At 45.5% G+C, this 24,027-nt stretch overlaps 1 protein-coding gene across 1 annotated transcript in view; it reads left to right on the forward strand.

Annotated features, from left to right (window-relative positions):
* Positions 1 to 10,792, forward strand: part of LOC311239327 (neuropilin and tolloid-like protein 1) — a gene marked incomplete at its 5' end in the record, with an annotated part of 105,015 nt that extends 94,223 nt beyond the window's left edge. The window contains one exon of the mRNA XM_084327633.1: positions 10,088 to 10,792. Within this exon, the coding sequence (XP_084183759.1) occupies positions 10,088 to 10,601 (514 nt within the window). The 3' untranslated portion in view covers positions 10,602 to 10,792. The remainder of the gene's footprint in view (positions 1 to 10,087) is intronic.
* Positions 10,793 to 24,027: the final 13,235 nt, after the last annotated feature.

Here is a 24,027-nt window from a genome sequence, read left to right on the forward strand (position 1 = left end):
GCCTGTGAGTGACAGTAGAGCCTGTGAGTGACAGTAGAGCCTGTGAGTGACAGTAGAGCCTGTGACAGTAGAGCCTGTGAGTGACAGTAGAGCATGTGACAGTAGAGCCTGTGAGTGACAGTAGAGTCTGTGAGTGACAGTAGAGTCTGTGAGTGACAGTAGAGCCTGTGAGTGACAGTAGAGCCTGTGAGTGACAGTAGAGCCTGTGACAGTAGAGCCTGTGAGTGACAGTAGAGCCTGTGAGTGACAGTAGAGCCTGTGAGTGACAGTAGAGCCTGTGAGTGACAGCAGAGTCTGTGAGTGACAGTAGAGCCTGTGACAGTAGAGCCTGTGAGTGACAGTAGAGTATGTGAGTGACAGTAGAGCCTGTGAGTGACAGTAGAGCCTGTGCACCAGGCTTTTTCAAACCAATGGCAGCCATCTGAAGTGTTTCTGGTGTAAATGCATGTTAACTCTTTCTCTGCCACGCAGGGAACGGGATATGGCTATGTGCTGCCACGCATTAAACCAATGGGGTTGGTCACCTTGTTTGCAGGGCTATAACTATATTCTATATTATAGCTATGGATGCAATACTATGGCCCATTTGGCATCGAGTATCTATCGTTCAAGATAGGGCTGGGCGATATGGCCAAAAATGATATCACGATAACGATATGATAATGTTATCATATCACTCGATATCGATAATTATCGTTCTGTATCATTAGGGGATCCGCTTGGCATCACTCATGCACTCCCTCGTGTACGTGCACGCGCACTGAATAAATTCCACAAATGTACCTTTAATACCAGTATTAGTCTGACCACACCCCTCATCAGCTTACCTTCATAAGCAGGTGTGTGGTCACCTGCTCTCCTTCTCGCTTTCACCACAAGGAAGTGCCTCGGTAGTACCCCACTTGACGTGTTGATTAGTTGAAAAGAGTTGTGACAAGTCTACATTGTGCTTAATTTTTTCTTCTCTCATATCTGTTGTAAAGAAAAAGTTTGGGTCATAATGTATTCTTCGGAGAGTAGACCCGCTAGACCTACTCTTCACCAGCGGTTCTCCATTCCCGCCTCCGTCGTGCGTTCTGGTGCTGGGCTGTTGCCACTTTCGTGGTTGCCGACCCAGCCCAGGAGACAGCCAATGGATAGTTTGCCTCTCCGAAGAGCCGAGGAGTCGGTGCCGTCGCTCCGGCGATGGCCTGATCTCGACTCTGGTTCCTCTGGTTCCAGGGAATCGTCCGTTGGTGAACGGGGGGTTGTCCTGGAACCGGAGGATTTGCGACGCAAACTTTTCACGTCTGCCCGTTCACGTCGCAAGATGGTAGCATGCAGGCGCGAACGGCCTGGTTTTGGGGAACTGCTGGAGACCAGCGAGGATGCGTCCGGCTCTGGATTTCCGATGGAAACTGAGGACTTCATGGAAGAGGCGGACGGATTCTTGTATGATGGTCCCGTGGAGGAGAGTATCCCTCTTATCCAAGAAACACCGGAGGGGGGAGAAATGGCTCCGTGGGACTCCCTGTTCGAGGATGTCGAGGAACCACCTTGGCCTCATCAGCAGGATGCCCTACTATCGGCCACATCAGACTGTGGCTCCTTGACCAGTTTCAGCCTGCTGCATGTGAGGGATGCGGGTTCGGTGGAGGAAGGTCCGCAGGGGGAACTGCAGGCTTTGTTTCCTGAGCTCATGGCGGTAGCCGCCGCCGCAAACGGCGTGCCGCTGCCGCTGCCATTGCCTGCACCTGTCCCTGATGATCTCATAGGTCATCGCTGGCAGCGTCGCCCAGTGAGAGGGGTGGACGTTGTCTACCCATTTTTCCCCTCAATGGGGGCCTATGTTCGTCAGGGTCAGGCGGTTGCCAACATCATGGGACTAACCCCCGCCTACGTACCAGTTACGCGGGTGTCGGGGTTAGTCAAAGGTATGGGGGAGGGCGTGCCTCGGCTTGATAGTCCGATGGCCACTCTCCTCTGTCCGGATATGGTGTGGGAACCCTTATGCAAGCCGGTCCTCCAGGGTAAATCGGCTAGGCGATTGGCATATTGGGGTGACCAGTCATTCATCGCTGGTACACAATTGCTGGCTGCGGCGTCTAACATCGCCCACCTGGCTAGATTTGTATCTGGGATTATGACGGGCGGCACGGATCTGAACGAGGTAAAATGCGATCAGATCACCCAGGCGGCAGGAGCTGTCCTGCACCTTTCCCAGGTGCTGGCCATAGCCATGGGGAAAGTGCGCGCCCTGGCCACCCTGGGCCAGCGTCATCTTTGGCTGGAGCAGGCCCGTGTGCCGGAACGGAAGAGAGCCCCTCTTCTGACGGCCGCCCTCTCCGACGCTGGTCTGTTCGGGAAGGCCCTGCGGTTGATGACCTCAACATGCAGAGAGATGGCAGAGGAGAGATCCATCCTTCAACCCCATTTTCCGCCTCCCGTCCTTGCCGGTGGAGTCAGAAGGCTTCCACGACGTCGAGCTGTCTCCGTCGTCCCTACCACTGCCTCCGCCGCCGCTGCTGGCCCCTCCAAGAAGGCCAGGAGAAGAGACGGCGCTTCTGCTACCGCCGGCCCATCCACGACCGGAGGAGACGGTAGGGAACGTCGTGACCAGCAGACAGTAACCTATCGTCCCTCCGGGGCTCCTCGGGGTGGCAAGACTCGAGCGGCGCGAGGTGGCAGACGCCGCTGAGAGTGACTTTTACGTTGTGAGATGAGTCGTGTTGTGTTACGAGATTAAGCAAGGTCTGCAACGCTCCACATGCAGGTAGAAACTGGTGTTATTCCATTGCTTGAACTAAGTATATGTCTCTCACAATGCTGTGTTGTTAGTTGCAGTAATACTCGTACACACACGTTCCACGGCCTAGCCGTTACTCTCGGTCAGCGTTTTTTGCTATGTACGACATAGTCAACGGGTGTAGGATTCACACACATGCGACTTGTTTTTGTTGTAAATCCTGTTCACATTTTGTGGGTAGCAGGCATTGTATTAGCTTACGCTATACATTAGCATTCTACCGGCTACGGTTGTTTCTGTGTGTAGGGAACGAAGGGTTTTTTGTGAGGGGGTGTCGAATAAACCCCTCCTTCCCACTTGATTGGTTTAGGAGTTTTTTATCTCTTCTGCTGAGCCAGTCAGGGCCGAGCCGGTGAGACGTCTTGGCAGGGGGGGGGGGGGGGGGGGGGGGAGGGTTATCCTGCCAACTCCTATTACAGAGAGGAGCCGGCAGAATTTCCCCCGTCATAGCGGTGTTGCTATGGCGACGCCTTCCATGAGTTACGGTGTCTTAAGGTGTCGAGTTAGAGCGTAGGGCTCACGGGTCTGCTGCGCTCGATTTATGTGTGAACTTGAGTCAGTTGGTCACATGACTCACAGTTGGCATGTCTTTCTCATGACTACCACTCGTGTGGGAAGGTTTTCTGGGAGGGTCTAGTCTTTACTCTCTGATTAAAAAAGAGTGACTGGATGTAAAATCATGTGAAAACGGGTTTTTTACTCCCAGCTGTGCAGTTGGGTTCATACGGGTGATGCTTCTTCTTTATTATTATAAAGAGTTGGATGTGTCTAGATTAATTGGAAATGGGGGCCCCTGATGGAAACAAGACTAACGTCTTTCTCAGGTCTGCCTCCCCTTACCGATTGTGTGTATTGAGCCGTACTATGTTGTACCCTTTCTGCAATCTGGTGGTTAAAGTTTTCATTCATTCATTCATGGAGTTGGTTGCATCCCGCCCTCTTGTCGTTCCCCTGGGCGTCTTGGGGATTCAATAAGATGGTCTAAATAGCCTATTATTGATGTGGATATGCCCAACGCACACATAGTGCTAACTCAGGATGTTCTGTTGGACATTAGGTAACTGATTGGCGCGCCTTGATTGCTTGGGGTTAAAACAGCGTTTTTATAGAGCAATCGGGATGGGGGTTTTTCCTCTTCCGACGCCCTGTGTGGTTGTCGACGGGTTCTCGTTCATATCAGGGGATGATAACGGAATGGATCTGAACATATGTGGAAGGGTCTCACGCCCTGGGGGTGGGCTGCCGGGCGCGGTTCACACCGGAACGTCTGAGTGGCGCCTTCTTTTTATGTTTAAGATCAACACGCATATCTGCCCCTTCTCCTGGAGTTGGCATGTCGGCGTGGTTAGGGCACGGGACTGGTTCTGGTCACGCTGGTCCGGATCAGTTGGACCCGTTGTCCGCCGGGGATGCAGATCTGCTGTTCTGGTACCCTGAGGGACTTGGGTTTTTTCAGGGGAAAATGCTAGGTCGGTCCGGGTGTCACAGGGTTGAGCGCTATGGAACCCTTGTTGGGTACATTGTATTCTACTCTGTCGTAATGGCTTATGGCCGTGCCAACCTGTATGCGCCCGATCTCGTCTGATCTCGACCGCCATGCAGGTTGGTCTTGGTTAGTACTTGGTTGGGTGACCTCCTGGGAATACCAAGTACGGGGTGCTGGGGCTGGTTTTCCATTCTTATGCTCTTCTCTTACACATGGCGAAGAGGGGCCTGTTGGGGTGGTCTTGACCTCCTCGGGGACCCTGTGCTCCCCGTATCACCGGGCCCGGTCCGAAGTAATGTTTTCGTTGACCCGTAGGCCCGGGATAACCCTGTTGGAAACTGGAACACGGGCTGCGACAGCGCAGGTGTGTTTTGGGTTTTTTTCCTGAGGGGTTATGGGACCAACCACCGCATGGGGTAACGCCTGGGTGGTTGGTTCTCTGGTGTGTTGCTGCAGTGTCAACTCCCGGGTTAACCAGTTGAGGGTGCCCCTGCACGTTCATGACGTCTGCCAATCGTGTCAGCCTTCTCTGCCTCGACCCCTCTGGGTGGGTTTTTTTTAGATGGAGCCTTGGTCATGCAACTACGCCAGCATACGCCCCTTCCGCCGGGGCGGCTGTGTTCAGCTGTCCTTTCTGGCGCCTGTCTCGTCCGCAGTCTCCAGGCTCGGGTTAACAGCCTGTTGCCTGGTTTTCCTCAGTGCGCTGAGGAACCTGCTTCCGTTGGTTAACCTTTTTTGTGTGCTTACGGCCATGCTGACTGCCTGTTGCAGGGTCAGTGTGCCAGGCAGTGTACTATTGGGGAGGACAGGGCCCGCTCGGCTGAGGGGCCTTTGTCCGAATACGCTGGCGATGTGGGGGGTGGGGCACTACGTGCCCACCTGGTGGGGTCTTGATGCTGGCATCATGGACTTCTCCGGGCCCCCGTTCCAGGGGGTCCAGTCCCTTTGGTGGGTCTGGGTCTTCCTTCCTGCTACGGCCTTGCCACGGGGTTGGGTTTGCCCTTGACCCCGTGATTCTGGGGGCAGTAACGAGGTTGTTTCCCTCCGTTCGTTCCCGGGTGGCATGCGGGTTGTGCGTGTGTGTAGTCGTGGGGTCAAGCCACGGTCTGCTCACCCTGTGCGTTGAGTTGCTTGAGTGCCTCTTCGCACGGTCGGGTCCGTCGCCCTCCCGGGAAACCTCTAATAGGGGGGGTGCCCTCCATTAGGGGGGGTCGGGGGGGCTCGGCCCTCCCTGTTCTGTTGGTTGTGGGGGGCCTTCAGCGGGGTGTATTTGTCGGCCAGTGGCTCCGCTTGGCCTCCCTGTGTGCATGAGTGATGCCAAGCGGATCCCCTAATGATACAGAACGATAGGTTATGACTATAACCAAGTTCTGTTAATTAGGGGTGACGCTTGGCATCCGATGCCGCTGCAGCCCTTGACCTCACCTTGTGGTGAAAGCTTGGGTAGGAGGAGAGCAGGTGACCACACACCTGCTTATGAAGGTAAGCTGATGAGGGGTGTGGTCAGACTAATACTGGTATTAAAGGTACATTTGTGGAATTTATTCAGTGCGTGTGCACGTACGCGAGGGAGTGCATGAGTGATGCCAAGCGTCACCCCTAATTAACAGAACTTGGTTATAGTCATAACCTATCGATATTGTTATAAGTATTAAGTATTCAGTTTTTTTTTTTTAACAACAGATGTATGTTTATTTTGCAGCAATTCTTTGTCGTTGCCGCCATCTTTAGTGTTACAGCCCCTCAGTCCAGTTATCAGGCTGCAGCTGGTTTGAAAGCAAAAATAAACAGGCTTCTCTGCTGGCAGTGGCTCCAGGGGAGTTGAATAGTTCTGGCTCTGCTAGTTTCTTTTCTATCTTTTGGCGCTTTTTGTGCACCGTGCACCGTGACTCGCGACTGGAGACTAGCTCTGCTAGCACACATAGTCTACTGTGTACAGACGGTTTCAAACTGTATTTTAAATTAGAAAGCAAACAAAATAAATGGACAAGAGAAAAATAAATCAGTATTGTCATTTGGACAAGCAAAGCCATTACTTTAAGTTGCAGGCAAGAAATAAAGTCTGTTCACTGTCTCTGGTTTTAAAACTGCCATGTTGCAGGTCACAAAAACAAAATAATAATAATAATATCGATTATTAAAATATATCGCAATAATTATCGTTATCGTTTTATCGCCCAGCCCTAGTTCAAGATGTGAAAAAGAAATAATTTTTCCATCCATACATTCCCGTTTTATACCGTGGTGAATATAAGTATGATTTCCAAAAGAAAAGAGGCCTAGAAGCGTGGCTAACGCCAATGGCACGCATACCAGAGGCTAACTGTCTAAGAAAACAGGCACAGAGGCACTGAAAGAGGATTTCACCCATCTAATGAACACACTAGACTAGACAAATATCAAGATGTATCCATCAGTGGACCAATTGCATGCTTTTGCAGAGGACAAGAAGCCTTCCGTTGCCTCCTTCAGACATTAAGCACCCCCACAGCCCAAATGGAATGATACAAAAAAAATCTTTTTAAAGGGGCTATGTATTGCTATTCCTAGCACTATTTGGGCAACTTTACACAATTCCTGTTAGTCTATTGAAGACATTTGTAAGGTTTTTTTCAAAAAAATGCATTGTTTTATATTTCTAATCAAGTACTCAAAACCATCATTTTTCAGCCTCAAGAAATCAGGCTGTTATGGCCTGGCTCCGCCCATAAGCACTTTGAGTGACAGTGCCACACAGTCTGCACTGGTAGAGGGAGGGAGGGAGGGGGGGGAAGAGAGAGAGAGAGAGAGAGAGAGCGAGAGAGGGAGGGGGTGGGAGAGAGAGAGAGAGAGAGAGAGAGAGAGAAAAAAAAGCTTGTGGTTTTTTTTTTTCTTTCTTTCAATCTCCCGTTTGCGTGTGTGTGGCGCGCTGCAGGTCCCCCCCCCCCCCCCCCCCCCCCAAGTGCTATCTATCTCTCTCCCTCTCTCTTCCTTTCTCTCCCTCTCGGCTCTCGGTGATGAGAGTCCGCCGGCAGCTTCTTTCTTTCAATCTCCCGTTTGCGTGTGTGTGCCCCCCCCCCCCCCAAGTGCTCTCTATCTCTCTCTCTCTCTCTCTCCCCATGCAGCGTATGAGGAAATGGTTTCGCTGTGTACAGTCAGTCTAGGTAGAATGGGGGTGGGCATTAGCTCCAACCACAGAGCCAATCGCATCACTGTGCGCTACCCAGAGCCCGTATGACGTATATCAGCCGTTCAAATCAAAATGACCTGATTTACTGGAGGACGAAAGGGGCTGGGCTGAATCTGAGCAATCCGCCAATATGGTATTTAGACCCTAAAACACATTGATACGAACTCCTATTACTATAATACAATGCTAGAGACTGAAAAATGACATTTATAATACATAGCCCCTTTAAAGTATACATTTTTTACTATTGGCTAATTTCGGCCAATCATAGTCGACTATCCAAATCCTTAGTCGGGGACAGCCCTAGTACAACCCCATACGCTGATCAGGGTGATGGCTATGAAAACAAGGCACAATCAAGCTGAAATTTACGATAAATTGCTCTTACCTGTGGCCGGTGGGATTCCAGAAAGAATATTCCAATTATTTGATTGCCATCTGGTAGATTGTATGTCCATTTGAGCCACGACATAACCCACCACAGCATAATGAATCGGGGGTCCCGAAAACTATTCAATGCGATCGGGTGAAACCCTCTGTCCAGGTTACTAGAAAAGTCCGCCCGGAGGAATTTCATCGACGCACAGCCACATACACAGAGTCTCAAAGGGAGTGCAACATCGGCCGCATACCACCAGGCGGCGGTATTGGACTTTTGCGATCTCAGACTCATTCCCTATGGTAACACAGGCTCCCTGGATGGATAACGATTGGAAATAGCGAATAAAAGAAATAACGATCAAATAACGTATATGGTTGGCGTTCAACGATTGGCGGACAAACGCGTATAAAATCGTTGTTGGCAGGGAATGAGTTAAGGTATGTTAAGGTATACATGCATGTTAAGGTATAAATGCATGTTAAGGTATAAATGCATGTTAAGGTATAAATGCATGTTAAAGGCCCACTTGCATGTTGTATTTTTGTTCAATAAACAATGTGACTAGGCCAACGGTGACTTTCATGAAGAGGGGGAAAAGGATTATCGAAATTGACCCAGTTTTAGCGTTTTTATCAAACATTTTGTCGACCCAACCACAACCACCACGCACGTGGATATTTTAATCCATGGTTCATAACGTGCATGTGTCATCTAAATGATGACGTCACACCAGGTACAGGGCAGCAGAGAGTCACAGGCAGGTAGTGGCAGGAAGCAGAGAGCCTACTACTAGCCGAGGATCTAGTATCTGTTTCACCTAACACTATTGCTCCGTGATCATAGCCATTTATCTCTAAAGCTAACCACTATTTGTAAAAGCCACAACCACGTTACCATATTTGTAAATACTGTCGTTGTACATATTGTGTATATAACGTTAGTAGCTACGTTAGCTTGGTAGCCAGCATAGCATTCTCGAAAACTCCTAACATGCCCCGATTTAAAATTGTTCTCTCCTCTTTGTATACCTTTGTCCTCACAAACAAAGTATTCTGCCAGGGAACTTATGGACACGACAGTAGTAACTTTAGTAGTTATAAGGTGTTTGAGCTTGTAACGTTAACGTTAGTTAGCTAGCGTGGTAGCCCCTTTCGTGACTGATGCACCGAGTGCTATCCGAGGGGCTGCTATCGTATCAACATGCTGTGACGTGTAGCTTGCTAGCCGGCATGATGCGTGTGCAGTGCTTTGCCCCACAGGTCTGAGAAGAGGACCTGCACATTTTACTCGTTCCCCAAACTCCTCTACATGCCCCGATTTAAAATGGTTCACGACAGTAGACATAATGCTAACGTTAGCGGGGTAACGTTAACGTTAGCCAGAGCCATATAGCTAGCTTGGTACTATGACCCGGACGGGCATAAGGCGACAGCCTACCAGACCAATAGCGGCTCCGTACTGAACAACAGGCTGCCTAGTGGTACATGTAGTTCTATTTTTACGACATTAAAAACCTTATAACTACCTTGTTTCAACCAATTGTAGCTGGTCCATCGAAATCTCTCCGACGATTAAACCCATTTGCATCTTGTAAGGCGTCCATTTGGATCATGAAATAGCTTTCTGCACTCGTCAAACTCCATTGTAGTGGATCAGAAGTAGGGAAAATGTACCTGAAGTGACGTCACGGCACTGATAGCGTCTGCTAAGCTTTTTCATTCGCTCCATACATGTTATTCGTGCATGGACCTTTTTAACCCTTTCTGAGTGGAATTTCCGGCGTCAAATGGAAAAAAATAAATAATGAAAATAGATACCAATGTGTAAACTACCCATAATTGAAGAGTAGGGTTTAACCTGCAAGTTGGCCTTTAAGGTATATAAATACATGCATTCAATTAGGTCCAGTTCCAATACAGTTTCAAACTGTGTTCTTGTGTGTGTTCCTGTGTGTGTGTTCATGTGTGTGTGTGTGTGTGTGTGTTTGTGTGTCTGTGTGTGTGTGTGTGTGTGTGTGTGTGTGTGTGTGTGTGTGTGTGTGTGTGTGTGTGTGTGTGTGTGTGTGTGTGTGTGTGTGTGTGTGTGTGTGTGTGTGTGTGTGTGTGTGTGTGTGTCTGTGTCTGTGTCTGTGTGTGTGTGTGTGTGTGTGTGTGTGTGTGTGTGTGTGTGTCTGTGTCTGTGTCTGTGTCTGTGTCTGTGTCTGTGTCTGTGTGTGTGTCTGTGTCTGTGTGTGTGTGTGTGTGTGTGTGTGTGTGTGTGTGTCAGAGAGGACTTCGACGAGGCCCTCCTCCAGCCCGCCCTGGAGCCTCCTCACTACGAGCTCTGCACGCTCCGCAGCGGCCCGTCCGGTGAGCTCTCCGAGGCGGCCATGGTGGAGGACTTCGAGCGGCTCCAGAAGCTGCGTCCGTTCGGCTCGTCGCGCTGCATCCGGGACCACCACTGCGGCTCGCAGCACGGCGGCAGCGCCCCCGGCAGCGCGCACGGTAGCCGTAGCAACCTGAGCGACCCGCTGGGGCCCCTCACCCCCCCGCCCACGCTGACCATGTCACCCCACCCCCCCCGCCACACCGCCGGCCGGAGGAGCATCCTGGTGATGAAGCACAGCTACTCCCAGGACGGCATGGAGAGGCGCGACGAAGAGGAGGAGGAGGAGGACGACGAGGACGAGGACGACCTGATGATGGACCAGCACCACGTCCACCACCAGCAGCAGCAGCTCCACCAGCGGCTGACGGAGTTGGACCGCCAAGTCCACCACTCCATGTCCAACGACTTCTGAGGTGGAGCAAGGGGACGGAGACGCGTGGAGACGAGGGGACGGACTGGTACAGGTCTGGCAGATCAGTAGGAGGAGCCAGTAGGAAGAGGCGCACTGGTACAGGTGTGGCAGGGGTCAAATCAGTAGGAGGAGCCAGTAGGAAGAGACGTTGAGGTGTGATGAAGACTTCATGGTAGAAATGAGAGATAATATAAGTTGTTTGGAGAAACATGACCAGTGACTTCTATTGTCTTCTATCTTCTATCATAAGAGAAGAATATTCCAGATCCCCTGAACACCAATATCATGTTAGAATGGTGTACTTTTATTCCACTGAACCCTCCTAACTTTTTTTTTGGATCCACTTTTTCTCCTCCTTTTTCTGTGTTTTTCTCCCATCCCAATTTTAGTAGTGCCAATTCCCCCCTCCCCTGTCTTGATCGTTGCTCGCATGTGCCCCCCACTGGTCGGTCGTAGGGAGGGTTGATAGATACTATCGCATGTCCCCTCCGATACATGCAGAGTCAGCCAGCCACATCTTTTCACCTGCCAGCGTGGACTCTCATTGGCGAGGTGTAACGTGTGGGAGGCTCACACTACCCTCGCCATCTCCTGTCCTCGCTGTGCAGGCGCCCTCACCGACCTGTAGGAGTCACTGTTTACAACGACCAGATTACCACCCATCGACTCCCCTCCCGCTGACTCTGCCAATTGAGTCAGTATGACGGCCGGGCCAAGCCGGAGGCAACGTTGACAGCCGGATTCGATACCGGTGTCTCTCGCGTTGGTGACGAGTGCTTAGACCGCTGCGCCACCCAGCCGCCTCACCCTCCTCACTTTTATACCACTCAACCCTCTTCACTTTTATTCCACTCAGCCCTCCTCACTTTTATTGCACTCAACCCTCCTCACTTTTATTCCACTCAACCCTCCTCACTTGTATCTCACTCAACCCTCCTCACTTGTATCCCACTCAACCCTCCTCACTTGTATCCCACTCAGCCCTCCTCACTTTTATTCCACTCAACTCTCCTCACTTTTATACCACTCAACCCTCCTCACTTTTATTCCACTCAACCCTCCTCACTTTTATTCCACTCAACCCTCCTCACTTGTATCCCACTCAACCCTCCTCATTTGTATCCCACTCAACCCTCCTAACTTGTATCCCACTCAGCCCTCCTCACTTTTATTCCACTCAACCCTCCTCACTTTTATACCATTCAACCCTCCTCACTTTTATTCCACTCAACCCTCATCACTTTTATTCCACTCAACCCTCCTCACTTTTATTGCACTCAAGCCTCCCCACTTTTATTTTCCACTCAACCCTCCTCACTTTTATTGCACTCAACCCTCCTCACTTTTATTTCACTCAACCCTCCTCACTTTTATTCCACTGAACCCTCCTCACTTGCAATTAAAGTATTTATTAACGTTTGGGTAGAAGGACCTTTGCATTCACTAAATACATCTTCAGGTATCTCCTGGTTGTTAAAAAAGGTAGGCAAATACTTAACTTAGTAATAGTAGTTTTTATTCAGTCATCACACACAATACAATATACAGTACACAATCATTCCAGACCGTAATTAAGGTCAACACTCAGTCTTTGTTTTTGGCAGTGACTGGAGAGGTACAGGCTGAAGACTTTGCAATTTTCTTTGAGAAAGAAGTGGAGAGCATTCACAGCTGCTTCTCCCAACCCCCGCCCATTCCCAGTGCTGAATCGAGAACCTCATCCTTTACTCTGTCATCTTTCTCTCCCATTACAGACGCCGAGGCCTTGACACTGGTAATGTCTAATCGTCCCACTACATGCCAGCTGGACCCGATACCCTCCCCACTCATCCAGGCCATAGCACCAGACATCCTCCCATTCCTAACGGCAACCATAAACTCCTCCCTCAACTCGGGGGTGATTCCCATGCACCTCCTTAAAACAAGCCAGAGTCACACCGCTCATAAAAAAACAACCATGAACCCCACCGTCATAGACAACTATCGTCCTGTCTCTCTTCTCTCCTTCCTTTCTAATCACTTGAACGTGCTGTATCCAACCAACTTACTAATGATCTCATACCTTACGTCTAGGGTTCAGTGGTAATTAATAAAGGATTTCTATTCTATTACAGAATAAGCTCCTAGACCCTAACCAGTCAGGTTTCAGGACTGGTCACTCTACAGAGACGGTCCTTATAGCAGTCACAGAGGCTCTTCAGCAAAAGCAAAGGGTCTCTCCTCTGTCCCTGATTCTCCTGGACCTGTCGGCAGCCTTCGACACAGTCAACCATCAGATCATCCTCGCATCCCAGGAATGGGAGTGGCTGGATCTGCGCTGGCATGGCTGACATCCTACTTCAACGACCGCTCCTACCTAGTATCATGGAGAGGGATGCTGTCGGTCCCCCGCCCCCTTCAGATGGGTGTCCCTCTTCTTACTCTACACCAAATCTCTGGGTAACATTATCACGTCTCATGCCTTCTCGTATCATTGCTATGCTGATGATACTCAACTCTTCCTCTCCTTTCCTCCCTCAGATATCCATGTCTCTAAGCGAATCTTGGCCTGTCTGTCCGACATCTCCGCCTGGATGACGACCAACCACCTCAAACTGAACCTAAGCTAAACAGAATTTCTTCACCTGCCGGCCAAATCCTCCCCGCTGACCGACCTTTCCATCACAGTGGAACATTTCACTGTGGCCTCGTCCCCAACCGCCAAGAACCTTGGTGTAATCCTTGACGATCGGCTGAACTTCTCCGCTTACATCGCCCCAACGACCAGAACCTGCAGATTCCTCCTGAGCAATGTCAGAAGGATCCGCCCCTTCCTGACAAAAGAAGCCACTCAACTCCTCGTCCAATCAACAGTCATGTCTCGACTACTGCAATGCACTGCTCGCTGGTCTACCAACCATCGCCACAAAGCCTCTTCAACTCATTCAGAACGCAGCCGCCCATCTGATCTCCAACCTACCAAAGTCAGCCAAAGTCAACTTCTTAGGGACCTGCACTGCCTCCCCATCGCCGCACAAATACGCTTCAAGGTCCTCGACTTGGCATATCGCACGGCGAAGGGAGCGGCTCCTACCTACCTCCGGTCAATGGTCTCTAACTACACACCCTCAAGACCCCTCCGCTCTACATCTTCTGGCCGCCTCAGACCCACTCCTATCCGAGCTCCGGGAGGGTCATCAAAGAGAAGCCGCCTATTCTCAGTCCTCACTCCACAATGGTGGAACGAACTTCCCACCAGTTAGGACAGCCGAAACCCGATCAATCTTTCGCTGTCCACACACTTCTTCAATTAAGATCTGAAATGAAAAAAAAATTATAATAACCTTCTTACTGTCTTATCATGCACTCTTCCTACTATACCATTATGTCTTTACTACTATGCACTCAACACTGCAGCACCCAAGTTTCAGCACTGTTTGATGAACATTGTTACTCAGCTGTAAGAGTTGTGCCCTTCCTGCTGACAGAACTTGTAAGTCGCTTTGGATAAAAGCGTCGGCTAAATGACTAAATGTAAATGGAATCGATGGAATTGTTGAAAAAACACTTTTTAAATATATAGGTTAATAAAATAGGCAGAGCTATGGGTCTGGTTTTGTCAACAAAGAAAATACATTTAATTTAATTTAATTTCAAACCTTTATTTAAACTCGAAAGGTAACTGAGGTTTCTCTCATTTATAGTCACGTCGAGTGTACATACAGAAATAAGCATAAAAGCATATAAAATCACACAGCATATAAAACCATAACAATAAGACAACAAGACGAGGCAAAGAGCAAATATAACAAATCAATTAAAACACGTACTGTACATCTTTATTGAGAAAGGTTGAATATCAAGGTTTAAACTATGCAACAGAGGGAAGAATCTCTAGCTTTAAGGACTGTTGGAGTGCATTCCATGAGCTAGGGGGCATTTACCCTGTTCAGAGCAAACTCAGGGACCTTAAATGATAGACTTCAAGGTCTGGCTGCTGGGCGAGAAAAATCGTAAGAGAATATTGATTGGACTTTCCTAGGGAATTCTTGATTTGAAGTCTGGAAAGGATCTGACATTTTCTGCATGGTGGGATCTTGTAATGGATGGAATTTTCTTGCATGTTTTATTGTCTGTATGGATATAGTATTTTTAAGTGTTTTTGTTTGAGTATTTATGTTTGTTTGTGGTTATGTCTCTATATTGTGGTTTTTGACCCTTGCAGCCCTTGCAGCCCTTTTATTTTTGACTGTTTTGTTTGACTTATTAATTCATGTTGAATGTGTTAATTGTGTTGAATTAATAAATTTCTTTCATATAAATAAATATTTTCCCATTCCCTTGAGTCACTTTGTTCAGTTACTGTTGCTTTTCCCTCATACATATATATATATATACTGTGTATGTATATATATATATATATATATATATATATATATATATATATATATATATATATATATATATACGTTTCTCCCCAATTACTATTTTTACATGTATATTTCATGTTATTTATATGTATCTAACTTTATTATAATGTAATGTCTACTAATGATGACTCACCGACAAGCGTTGCCGCTTCAAACGTCACTGGTTTATTATCACAAAACTCGTCACACTACAACATTTTGGTGCATCACCTCTGTAGTAGGGTACCAGACAACTTCATCACCCCCCCCCAGGTCAGCCCCTGCGTACCTCCCCTCCACCAACCCGCAGGTCTGTATGAACACCAGCGTCACCTGCAAGCCCCAGGTTGGTAGAGAGCAGAGTGACAGCCCGGCTGAACAATGACCCCAATACCAGGGTCTAACCCTAGTTATATGATTACTGGCAAAGCGTCTTGCTTCGCCTATTGGATTATGTTTGCACCTATGGCACACGTAGAAATACCTTTTGTCATGCACCTTACATCTACCTAACCACGCCCACTTCAGTTAGTATATAACCCGGTGAAGTGGCCATGCTCACGAATCCGAGCCTGAATTTCACTCGAAAAACAGCCAGGGGTTCTCTGGGCCAAAAAAGCAAGACGCTTGGCCAGTAATCATATAACTAGGGTTATAGGATAACCTTCGTTATATTTCATACTGGTTTCGCGTCTTGCTTCGCCTATTGGACTAATGGGCAGAAAGCAAGCGCGTAGCCCCGATAAATGTACCCCTGAGGTCCCCTCAAGACCACCAAAGCGGGGAGGGTCCTAGCCCCACACTCGTCCTAACGAGGAATGTAAGGATAGAACTCTGTCACTATGCGTAATTTATCGAGAACAGATGGTGGAGGTAAACGGTACACTATCCCCCCCCCCCCCCTCCCAGTGAGCTGCGGTGTTCCACAAAGAAGCATTTTAGGACCGTTACTGTTCCTAATATATGCAATTGATTGACATGTCATCAGCCTGTGACTGCAACCTGTTCCTGTTCGCGGACGACTCAGCACTGCTGGTCTCTGACAGGGACAAGTTGCAGGTTGAAAAAACCCTCAGCTCTGAACTCGGCAGAATCTGCACCTGGGTCACTGATAACAAACTATCATTACACATGGGCAAAACAGAGTCCATTCTCTTCGGATCAAATAACAAACTCTGCAAGACAAACGGCTTCTCTGTTACAGTGGGTGACAATATTGTCACAAGGAAAGATGAAATTACATACCTGGGTTCCATCCCAGAGGGGGTCCTACTAATCACCCCAAAGTACCAGAAAATACCCTAAAGTACCCCAAAATACCCCAAAGTATACCCCAAAGTATACCCCAAAGTACCCTAAAATACCCCCAAAATACCCCAAAGTACCCCAAAATACCCCAAAGTATACCCCAAAATACCCCAAAGTACCAGAAAATACCCCAAAGTACCCCAAAGTACCAGAAAATACCCCAAAGTACCCCAAATACCCCAAAGTACCCTAAAATACCCCAAAGTACCCCAAAATACCCCAAAGTATACCCCAAAATACCCCAAAGTACCAGAAAATACCCCCAAATACCCAAAAGTACCCTAAAATACCCCAAGATACCCCAAAGTATACCCCAAAGTACCAGAAAATACCCCAAAGTACCCCAAAATACCCCAAAGTACCCTTAAAATACCCATAAATACCCCAAAATACCCCCAAAGTACCCCAAAGTATACCCCAAAATACCCCAAAGTACCAGAAGATACCCCAAAATACCCTAAAATACCCCAAAGTATACCCCAAAGTACCATAAAGTACCCCAAAGTATACCCCAAAATACCCCAAAGTACCCCAAAATACCCCAAAGTACCAGAAAATACCCCAAAGTACCCTAAAATACCCCAAAATACACCAAAGTACCCCAAAATACCCCAAAGTATACCCCAAAGTACCAGAAAATACCAGAAAATACCCCAAAATACCCCGAAATACCCCAAAGTACCAGAAAATACCCCAAAGTACCCCAAAGTACCCCAACATACCCCAAAGTATACCCCAAAATACCAGAAAATACCCCAAAATACCCCAAAGTACCCCAAAATACCCCAAAGTACCCCATCATACCCCAAAGTATACCCCAAAATACCCCAAAGTACCAGAAAATACCAGAAAATACCCCAAAATACCCTAAAATACCCCAAGGTATACCCCAAAGTACCAGAAAATACCCCAAAATACCCCAAAGTACCCCAAAGTATACCTCAAAATACCCCAAAATACCCCAAAGTACCCCAAAATACCCCAAAGTACCCCAAAATACCCCAAAGTATACCCCAAAATACCCCAAAGTATACCCCAAAGTACCAGAAAATACCCCCAAAGTACCCCAAAATACCCCAAAGTATACCCCAAAGTACCAGAAAATACCCCAAAGTACCCCAAAGTACCCCAAAGTATACCCCAAAATACCAGAAAATACCCCAAAATACCCCAAAGTACCAGAAAATACCCCAAAGTACCCCAAAATACCCCAAAGTACCCCAAAGTATACCCCAAAATACCAGAAAATACCCCAAAATACCCCAAAGTAGGTATACCCCAAGGCTTCCAACCAGAAAACGTGCAAACACTGAAGACAACCATGACACAACTAAGACAACAATTAAAGTCAATGACACAAAAGGAAGTGTGACCCTGACCTCCAAGACAACATGGTCAACATAAACTTATTCAGGCAAAATGATGGTCTGAGTCTGCTGTTATGGTTGACACCATAAACAGCTTTGACCCAACAGAGTCTGAATCAACTTGTCTTCAAGGCCGTTTTATGGAAATAAACAGAATCTCAGGTGTACCAGAAGATAATGTGTTGAGGCATGTCCCTAAAGGAATGAAACAAAACGAATGTTTCTTTATAAACAATTCCCTCAATAGAATGAGAAGAGAGAACAATCAACACAGTATTTTTGTTGATGACTGTGGAGTCTGGAAGAGCACCTCAGGTAACACCTCAAAAACACACTATGTGCTAAAAGAATTTCAACTGACACATGTTTAAGTTTAAGTTTAAGTTTATTTGGATCCCCATTAGCCACAGCAGTGCTGGGGCTATTCTTCCTGGGGTCCATAACACATAAAATACAGTTACAGACGTATACACTCACAACATTTACATGTCATACAGACAATTAAAACAACAATAAAAACCCTTATACACTCATAACATTTACATGACATACAGACCATTAAAACAACAATAAAAACCCTTATACACTCACAACATTTACATGTCATACAGACAATTAAAACAACAGTAAAAACCCTAATCAAATTCATAATACAATATAAAAATACAAAATTATACAATATTTTAATAATATATCCCTATCAGACACATGCCTTTTCATCCATATATACCTATCTCTTTATCAGACACATACATTTTAATTTACGTACACACTATCTATTAGGGAATGTCAATTTCTTTGGTTGAAAATGTTGTTTTACCACGATTTTGAAACGGCATTTACTATTCTCCTGCTTAACATGTCTGGGAAGAGAGTTCCATTCCTGCATACCACGGAACATGACAGTTCGCTTCATTGCATTTGACCTCACTTTTGGAAGTGTAAAACCTTGTGCAGAAGCATGTCTGGTGGAATGGTTGTGTCTGTCAAGACTTATTGATAAATTGTTATATAAAATTGAGGGGATCTTTGTAACAAAAATATTCCTAGTGAATACAAGGAGTGAGCAGAGTAATTTATGTTTGACAAGTAACCAAGTTAAACAACTGTGCATCGCTGCAACATTAGTTCTGTACTCACAGCGAAGCGCTATACGTGCTGCTTTGTTTTGTACCATTTGTAATTTTTTCAGTTTACTCGTCGTTACATTCGACCATACTGCAGGACAATAGTCAAGATTTGACAAAACCAGAGCTTGAATGACCTGTTTGATAGAATTTAGTGGTAACAAATTAGCACATCTTTTAACAACAGAAATCCCTCTTCCCATTTTCACTACTATATTGTTTATATGGTGTGACCATGACAATTTACTGTCTAATGTTACCCCTAGGAGTTTAGTCTCCTGGACTTGATTAATTACCACATCACTTATCAAAAGTTTCAAGACTGGGTTCGTTCTTAGAGTATGGTTTGAACCGAAAATGATGCTACTTGTCTTTGATATGTTTAGAACTAGTTTGTTATTCTTTATCCATTCCATCACTGATTGCAACTCTGCCTTTAGGACCGTATTTAATTCATTGGCTGTTGAGGCTGATGTGTAAATCGTTGAATCATCCGCATACATAGAAATATAGGACTTATTTAGGACAAGAGGCATGTCATTTGTAAATATGGTGTAGAGCAAAGGCCCAAGGCAACTTCCTTGGGGTACTCCACACCTTACCGTTTTAACTTCTGAGTAACTCCCATTAAAAAAAACTATTTGTTTCCGGTTTGCTAAATAAGTTTGCATCCAAGATAGTGCAGATGAGGAGAAACCGTAACATTCAAGTTTTTTAAGTAAGAATTTGTGATCTATGATGTCGAATGCTGCAGTAAAATCAAGCAAGACAGCTCCAACCATTTTCTTTTTATCTATCTCTTTCAGCCAATCATCAGTCATTTGGGTTAAAGCAGTCGCTGTTGAATGTCCTTCACGATATGCATGTTGAAAATCAGTGGTCAATGTGTTAAAAGAAAAGTAGCTTTTAATCTGTTCACTTACTATTCTTTCCATCAGTTTACTCAAAACTGGCAGTAAACTTATGGGACGACTATTAGATCCTGAGAATGGCAATTTAAAATTTTTTGGCAGTGGTATTACTTTGGCAGTTTTCCACTGTTGCGGATACAAACATTCACTAAAGGATTGATTTATAATATGACAGATAGCAGGGGCAATTAAATCAGGGACCAATTTCAGAAGTTTCCCGTCAAGACTGTCAACGCCTGGTGGTTTGTTTTTAGTGGTACTTAACATATGTTCTACATTACTTATAGTCACGCTATCAAAATTAAATTGACAATTTTTATCTTTCATTATTTTATTCTTTATTAATAAATAAGATTTTTCATTATCTATTGTTTGCATATTATTCCTTAAATTATCTACTTTTCCAATAAAATAATTGTTAATATGATTAGCAATCTCAACTGGTTTGGTGAGGAATTTTCCTTCTGTTTCTAGAAAGGATGGGGTAGGTTTCTTATTCCTGCCCATTATTTCATTTAGAGTATTCCATAATAATTTACTGTCATTTTTTATATAATTAAACCTATTTTCATAATACAATTTCTTCTTCTTTTTATTACATTTTGTAACAACATTTCTTAATTTACAATATACCTCCCAGTCTGATTTATAACCTGATGTATTTGCTATTAATTTAGCTCGATTACGTTCTATCATATATTCTTTTAATTCAGCATCCAACCATGGTGTTCTGACGCTTCTGACGGTAAACTTTCTCAATGGTGCATGTTTGTCAACAAGTGGCATAAAAATGGTATCAAATTCCCATAGAGATTTTTCAGGATCTTTTTCCCTCAACACCTTTGACCAACATAGATTTTCAACATCCTTCACAAAGCTGTCTTGATTAAACATTTTATACGATCTTTTGTAAATTATTTTAGGTCCCAGTTTTGGCATTTTAGTCTTCCTCACAATAGCAATTAAGTTATGGTCGCTACAACCAACAGTTACAGATACCGCCTTGGAACATAGCTCTGCATTGTTAGTAAAAATGTGATCAATGCAGGTGGAGACCTGGTTACCATCCTTTTTCAAACATATCCTAGTTGGTTTGTTAATTACCTGTGATAGACCACATGCATTTGCTACAGTTAGAAGTCGTTTTTTCAATGGGCATTTCAATGAAAACCAATCGATGTTAAGGTCACCCATAAAATAAATCTCATTACTCAAATCACACACTTGGTCCAACATGTCACATATTTGTTCTAGATACACATTATTTGCACTAGGTGTACACATGTAGATTTTAGACAGGGGGTATATGGCAAGATAAGAAACAAGGTCTGGCAGAAATTAGACCTACAACCAGAGGCAACATATATTGTAATAATGGGCCGTTATTACACTAAACTTAAGAGGGATACTAATTTCATGAGGAGGATAACATGGATTGAGAGGCCTCCAGGATATTTTCCAGTGAACAGGGCCGACATTGCAGTGTGGGAATATCTAGGCACATTCCCCATAACACTCAGTTATCATGCAAATGCTAAGAAAAATCCATCTCAGTTTATCAGAACACAAACAGAGGTGACTGAAAGAGTGGCTCAGGCGGTGCAAACCCAGACACCTTGTGATGTATACGCACAGTTAGTTATGGAAGATGAGGAAAATGCACCTCGAGATTTAAAACAAGTCAGGAATATAAAACATCAAGTATCAAAAGACCAGAGGCCTTCTGGTAATCCAACCAATACTGCTGATGAGCTTCAGACAGTTCTGAATATGTTGCAGGAAAATCATTATGTTCAGCAAATCATTTCTAGGAAGGGAAAACCACCTTGTGTCATCCTTTACTTTGATGAACAATTAGAAGATGTTAGAAGATTTTGTTGTGGGCAGGATGCTACATCTGTTTTAGGAGTGGATCGCATATTTAATTTGGGGGCTTGCTTCTTAACAGTGACTGTGTTCAAAAACCCAAAACTTTTTAAGAAAGAGACTGGAGAGCCACCATTATTCATTGGGCCACTGTTTTTGCACTGGGACGGCAGCTTTGAGACTTACCATGATTTCTTTGCCCATTTGAAATCAAAGTTGTCGGTGGCATATTTAGCAACAGAAATAAATATCAGTGAGGACATAGTTATTGGATCCGATCAGGAACGGGCAATTTTAAAGGCCATAGAGTCTTTGTTTCCTGAAGCGAGTCATATTCGGGATAATGTGAAACATTATCTAACACATAAAGTGGGAATGGACGCAAAAAAGAGAGCAGTACTTGAGAATAAGCTGTTCCATAATGCTAATTCTCTTACCTACTGTAAAAATTAGTATGACTTTTGTGAAAAGGTACTTGAACTTGAAACATATATAGAATCAAATTGCCCAGAGTTCACTACATATTTCTCTAAGTTAATACCTACTGTACATTGAAAAAGAAAATAATGGAGACAAAGAACAGAAAGAGATGGATTCCTGATAATTGGACAAATAATAATTGTGAAGCAATGAATCATGTAATTAAGCTGGCTACTAATTGGAAACCACAAAAGTTACCAGATCTGATATTAAAACTCCAACTAATTTCTCAACTTCAAAATATAGATGAGCGCAGATGCCTTCATGGCCAAGGTAATTATACTTTAAAGCCAGAATTTAAAAGATATGAGGTTCCCAATGGCATATAGGACACTATAACTAAAGATGAGCAGAATTAGCTATATTTAAAGTTCTTGAAAGTTAAGATGGTATCTAAGGCTAAAACAATAGAATCAAATGATGGTCAGTTGAGCATTCCAGTGGTACCCCAGCTAGCCAAAAAGCCTGGCCAAAAAAGAACGTCAAAAAATGAGCGAACAACTTCAAAAAAAAGAAAAGTGAAGACATAAGTATGTTCACTTCATGCATGCTCATAAGAGATTTGATTTCGTTTTTTCTATTTTTTTAATATATGTGTGTTTTTCTTTTTAAGATGACAGACCTTTTTATTTATTTTGTATTTAACCAGGAAGTCCCATTGAGATACAAGATCTCTTTTGCAAGGGAGACCTGGCCAAGTTGACAGAAATAACATTTGAAATATATCAGACAGCAATAATGTGCGGTACATCACACAAGAACATTGTAACTGAGGGGTACAATTCCCTGACTGTATTGATAAGTATGGTATCATTAAACCACTACCGCTTGTACTTTAACTTCTGGCCATCCAGTACATGATATAGATATGATGAACACTTTCCCACCTGATGAAACGAAGTCCACACAAATGTATAAATCGAATATTTTATATAGCAAAGGGTATATACAACGTTCACTTAATGACATTTATGATTTGAAATGCACTTGTAAGGCAAATGAGTATTCGTAGGTAAATCAACATTGAATGTCCAATCTCTGGTTACGCAGGGAGCAAGTATACAACCTGGTTCTTTAGGGAACTATAGCAATGGTACTTAAATGATTATAGCTGGATACACTAAAGGGGGGGTCCCGCTGGTTGTAAGACAGTAGGGGGGGGGTTAGGAGAGCCGCTGGCGGTATCCCATCTGGCCGACGATTTCTTGGGAGAATTCAGAGTGCTGAACACGGTGCCCACAGAACCTCGGTCCGCAGATGAATACAGCTGGGCCCTCTGGTGGACGGTAGCTGCCGGTCCACAACGAAGAGACGTGAGGCGACCTCACTCGGGGTAGAGCGCCGTCTCACCTGGACTCCTCTCGGGGGGTAGTTCCAACACTCAGCAGTGTTGGCCGTTATCCATGGCATAATCAAAGCACCCAAAGCACGTAGATAATCCAAGCCGTGGAAGGCTCGCCGTCGTCCGGGTAAAGTAATCCAATGTACAGGTCCACTCGTCCTGGCCCGGAGCTCCTCGGATGCAAGCACCACACGTGGTCTGCCCAGCCTGGTTAAGACTCCAGATAACGTCAGGAACGATGGGGGTACTGCTCACTTTATAACTCTAACCGAACGATGCACCATACATAATAGACTATTATTAACTTAATAGAAATACGTCCAACTCGACGGTATAGTGCCAAACTATGACAATTCAACTAATAATCCACACGATGTCTCAATGCCTATTCTGAGGCCAAGTAGGCCTTACTACACCACACGTGCGTCGTGGGTGAGGCTTCACGTCTGTTACTAGGTTGGAGGGTAAAGGACTAATGGACTAAAAGAAAGTTCTACTTTACTTGCGCCATATATATATGCGCTGTGAACAAATAGTACCATTCGTATTTCGCCAGACGTATTCCTACGCGGAACCGGGCTTGTAACGACATGTTTGTCGGCACGATTGAACTTGAACCAAGGGGCATGGCTGCTGG

Source organism: Notolepis coatsorum (genome assembly GCF_963971535.1).
Source record: "Notolepis coatsorum genome assembly, chromosome: 13".
NCBI classification, from domain to species: domain Eukaryota; kingdom Metazoa; phylum Chordata; class Actinopteri; order Aulopiformes; family Paralepididae; genus Notolepis; species Notolepis coatsorum.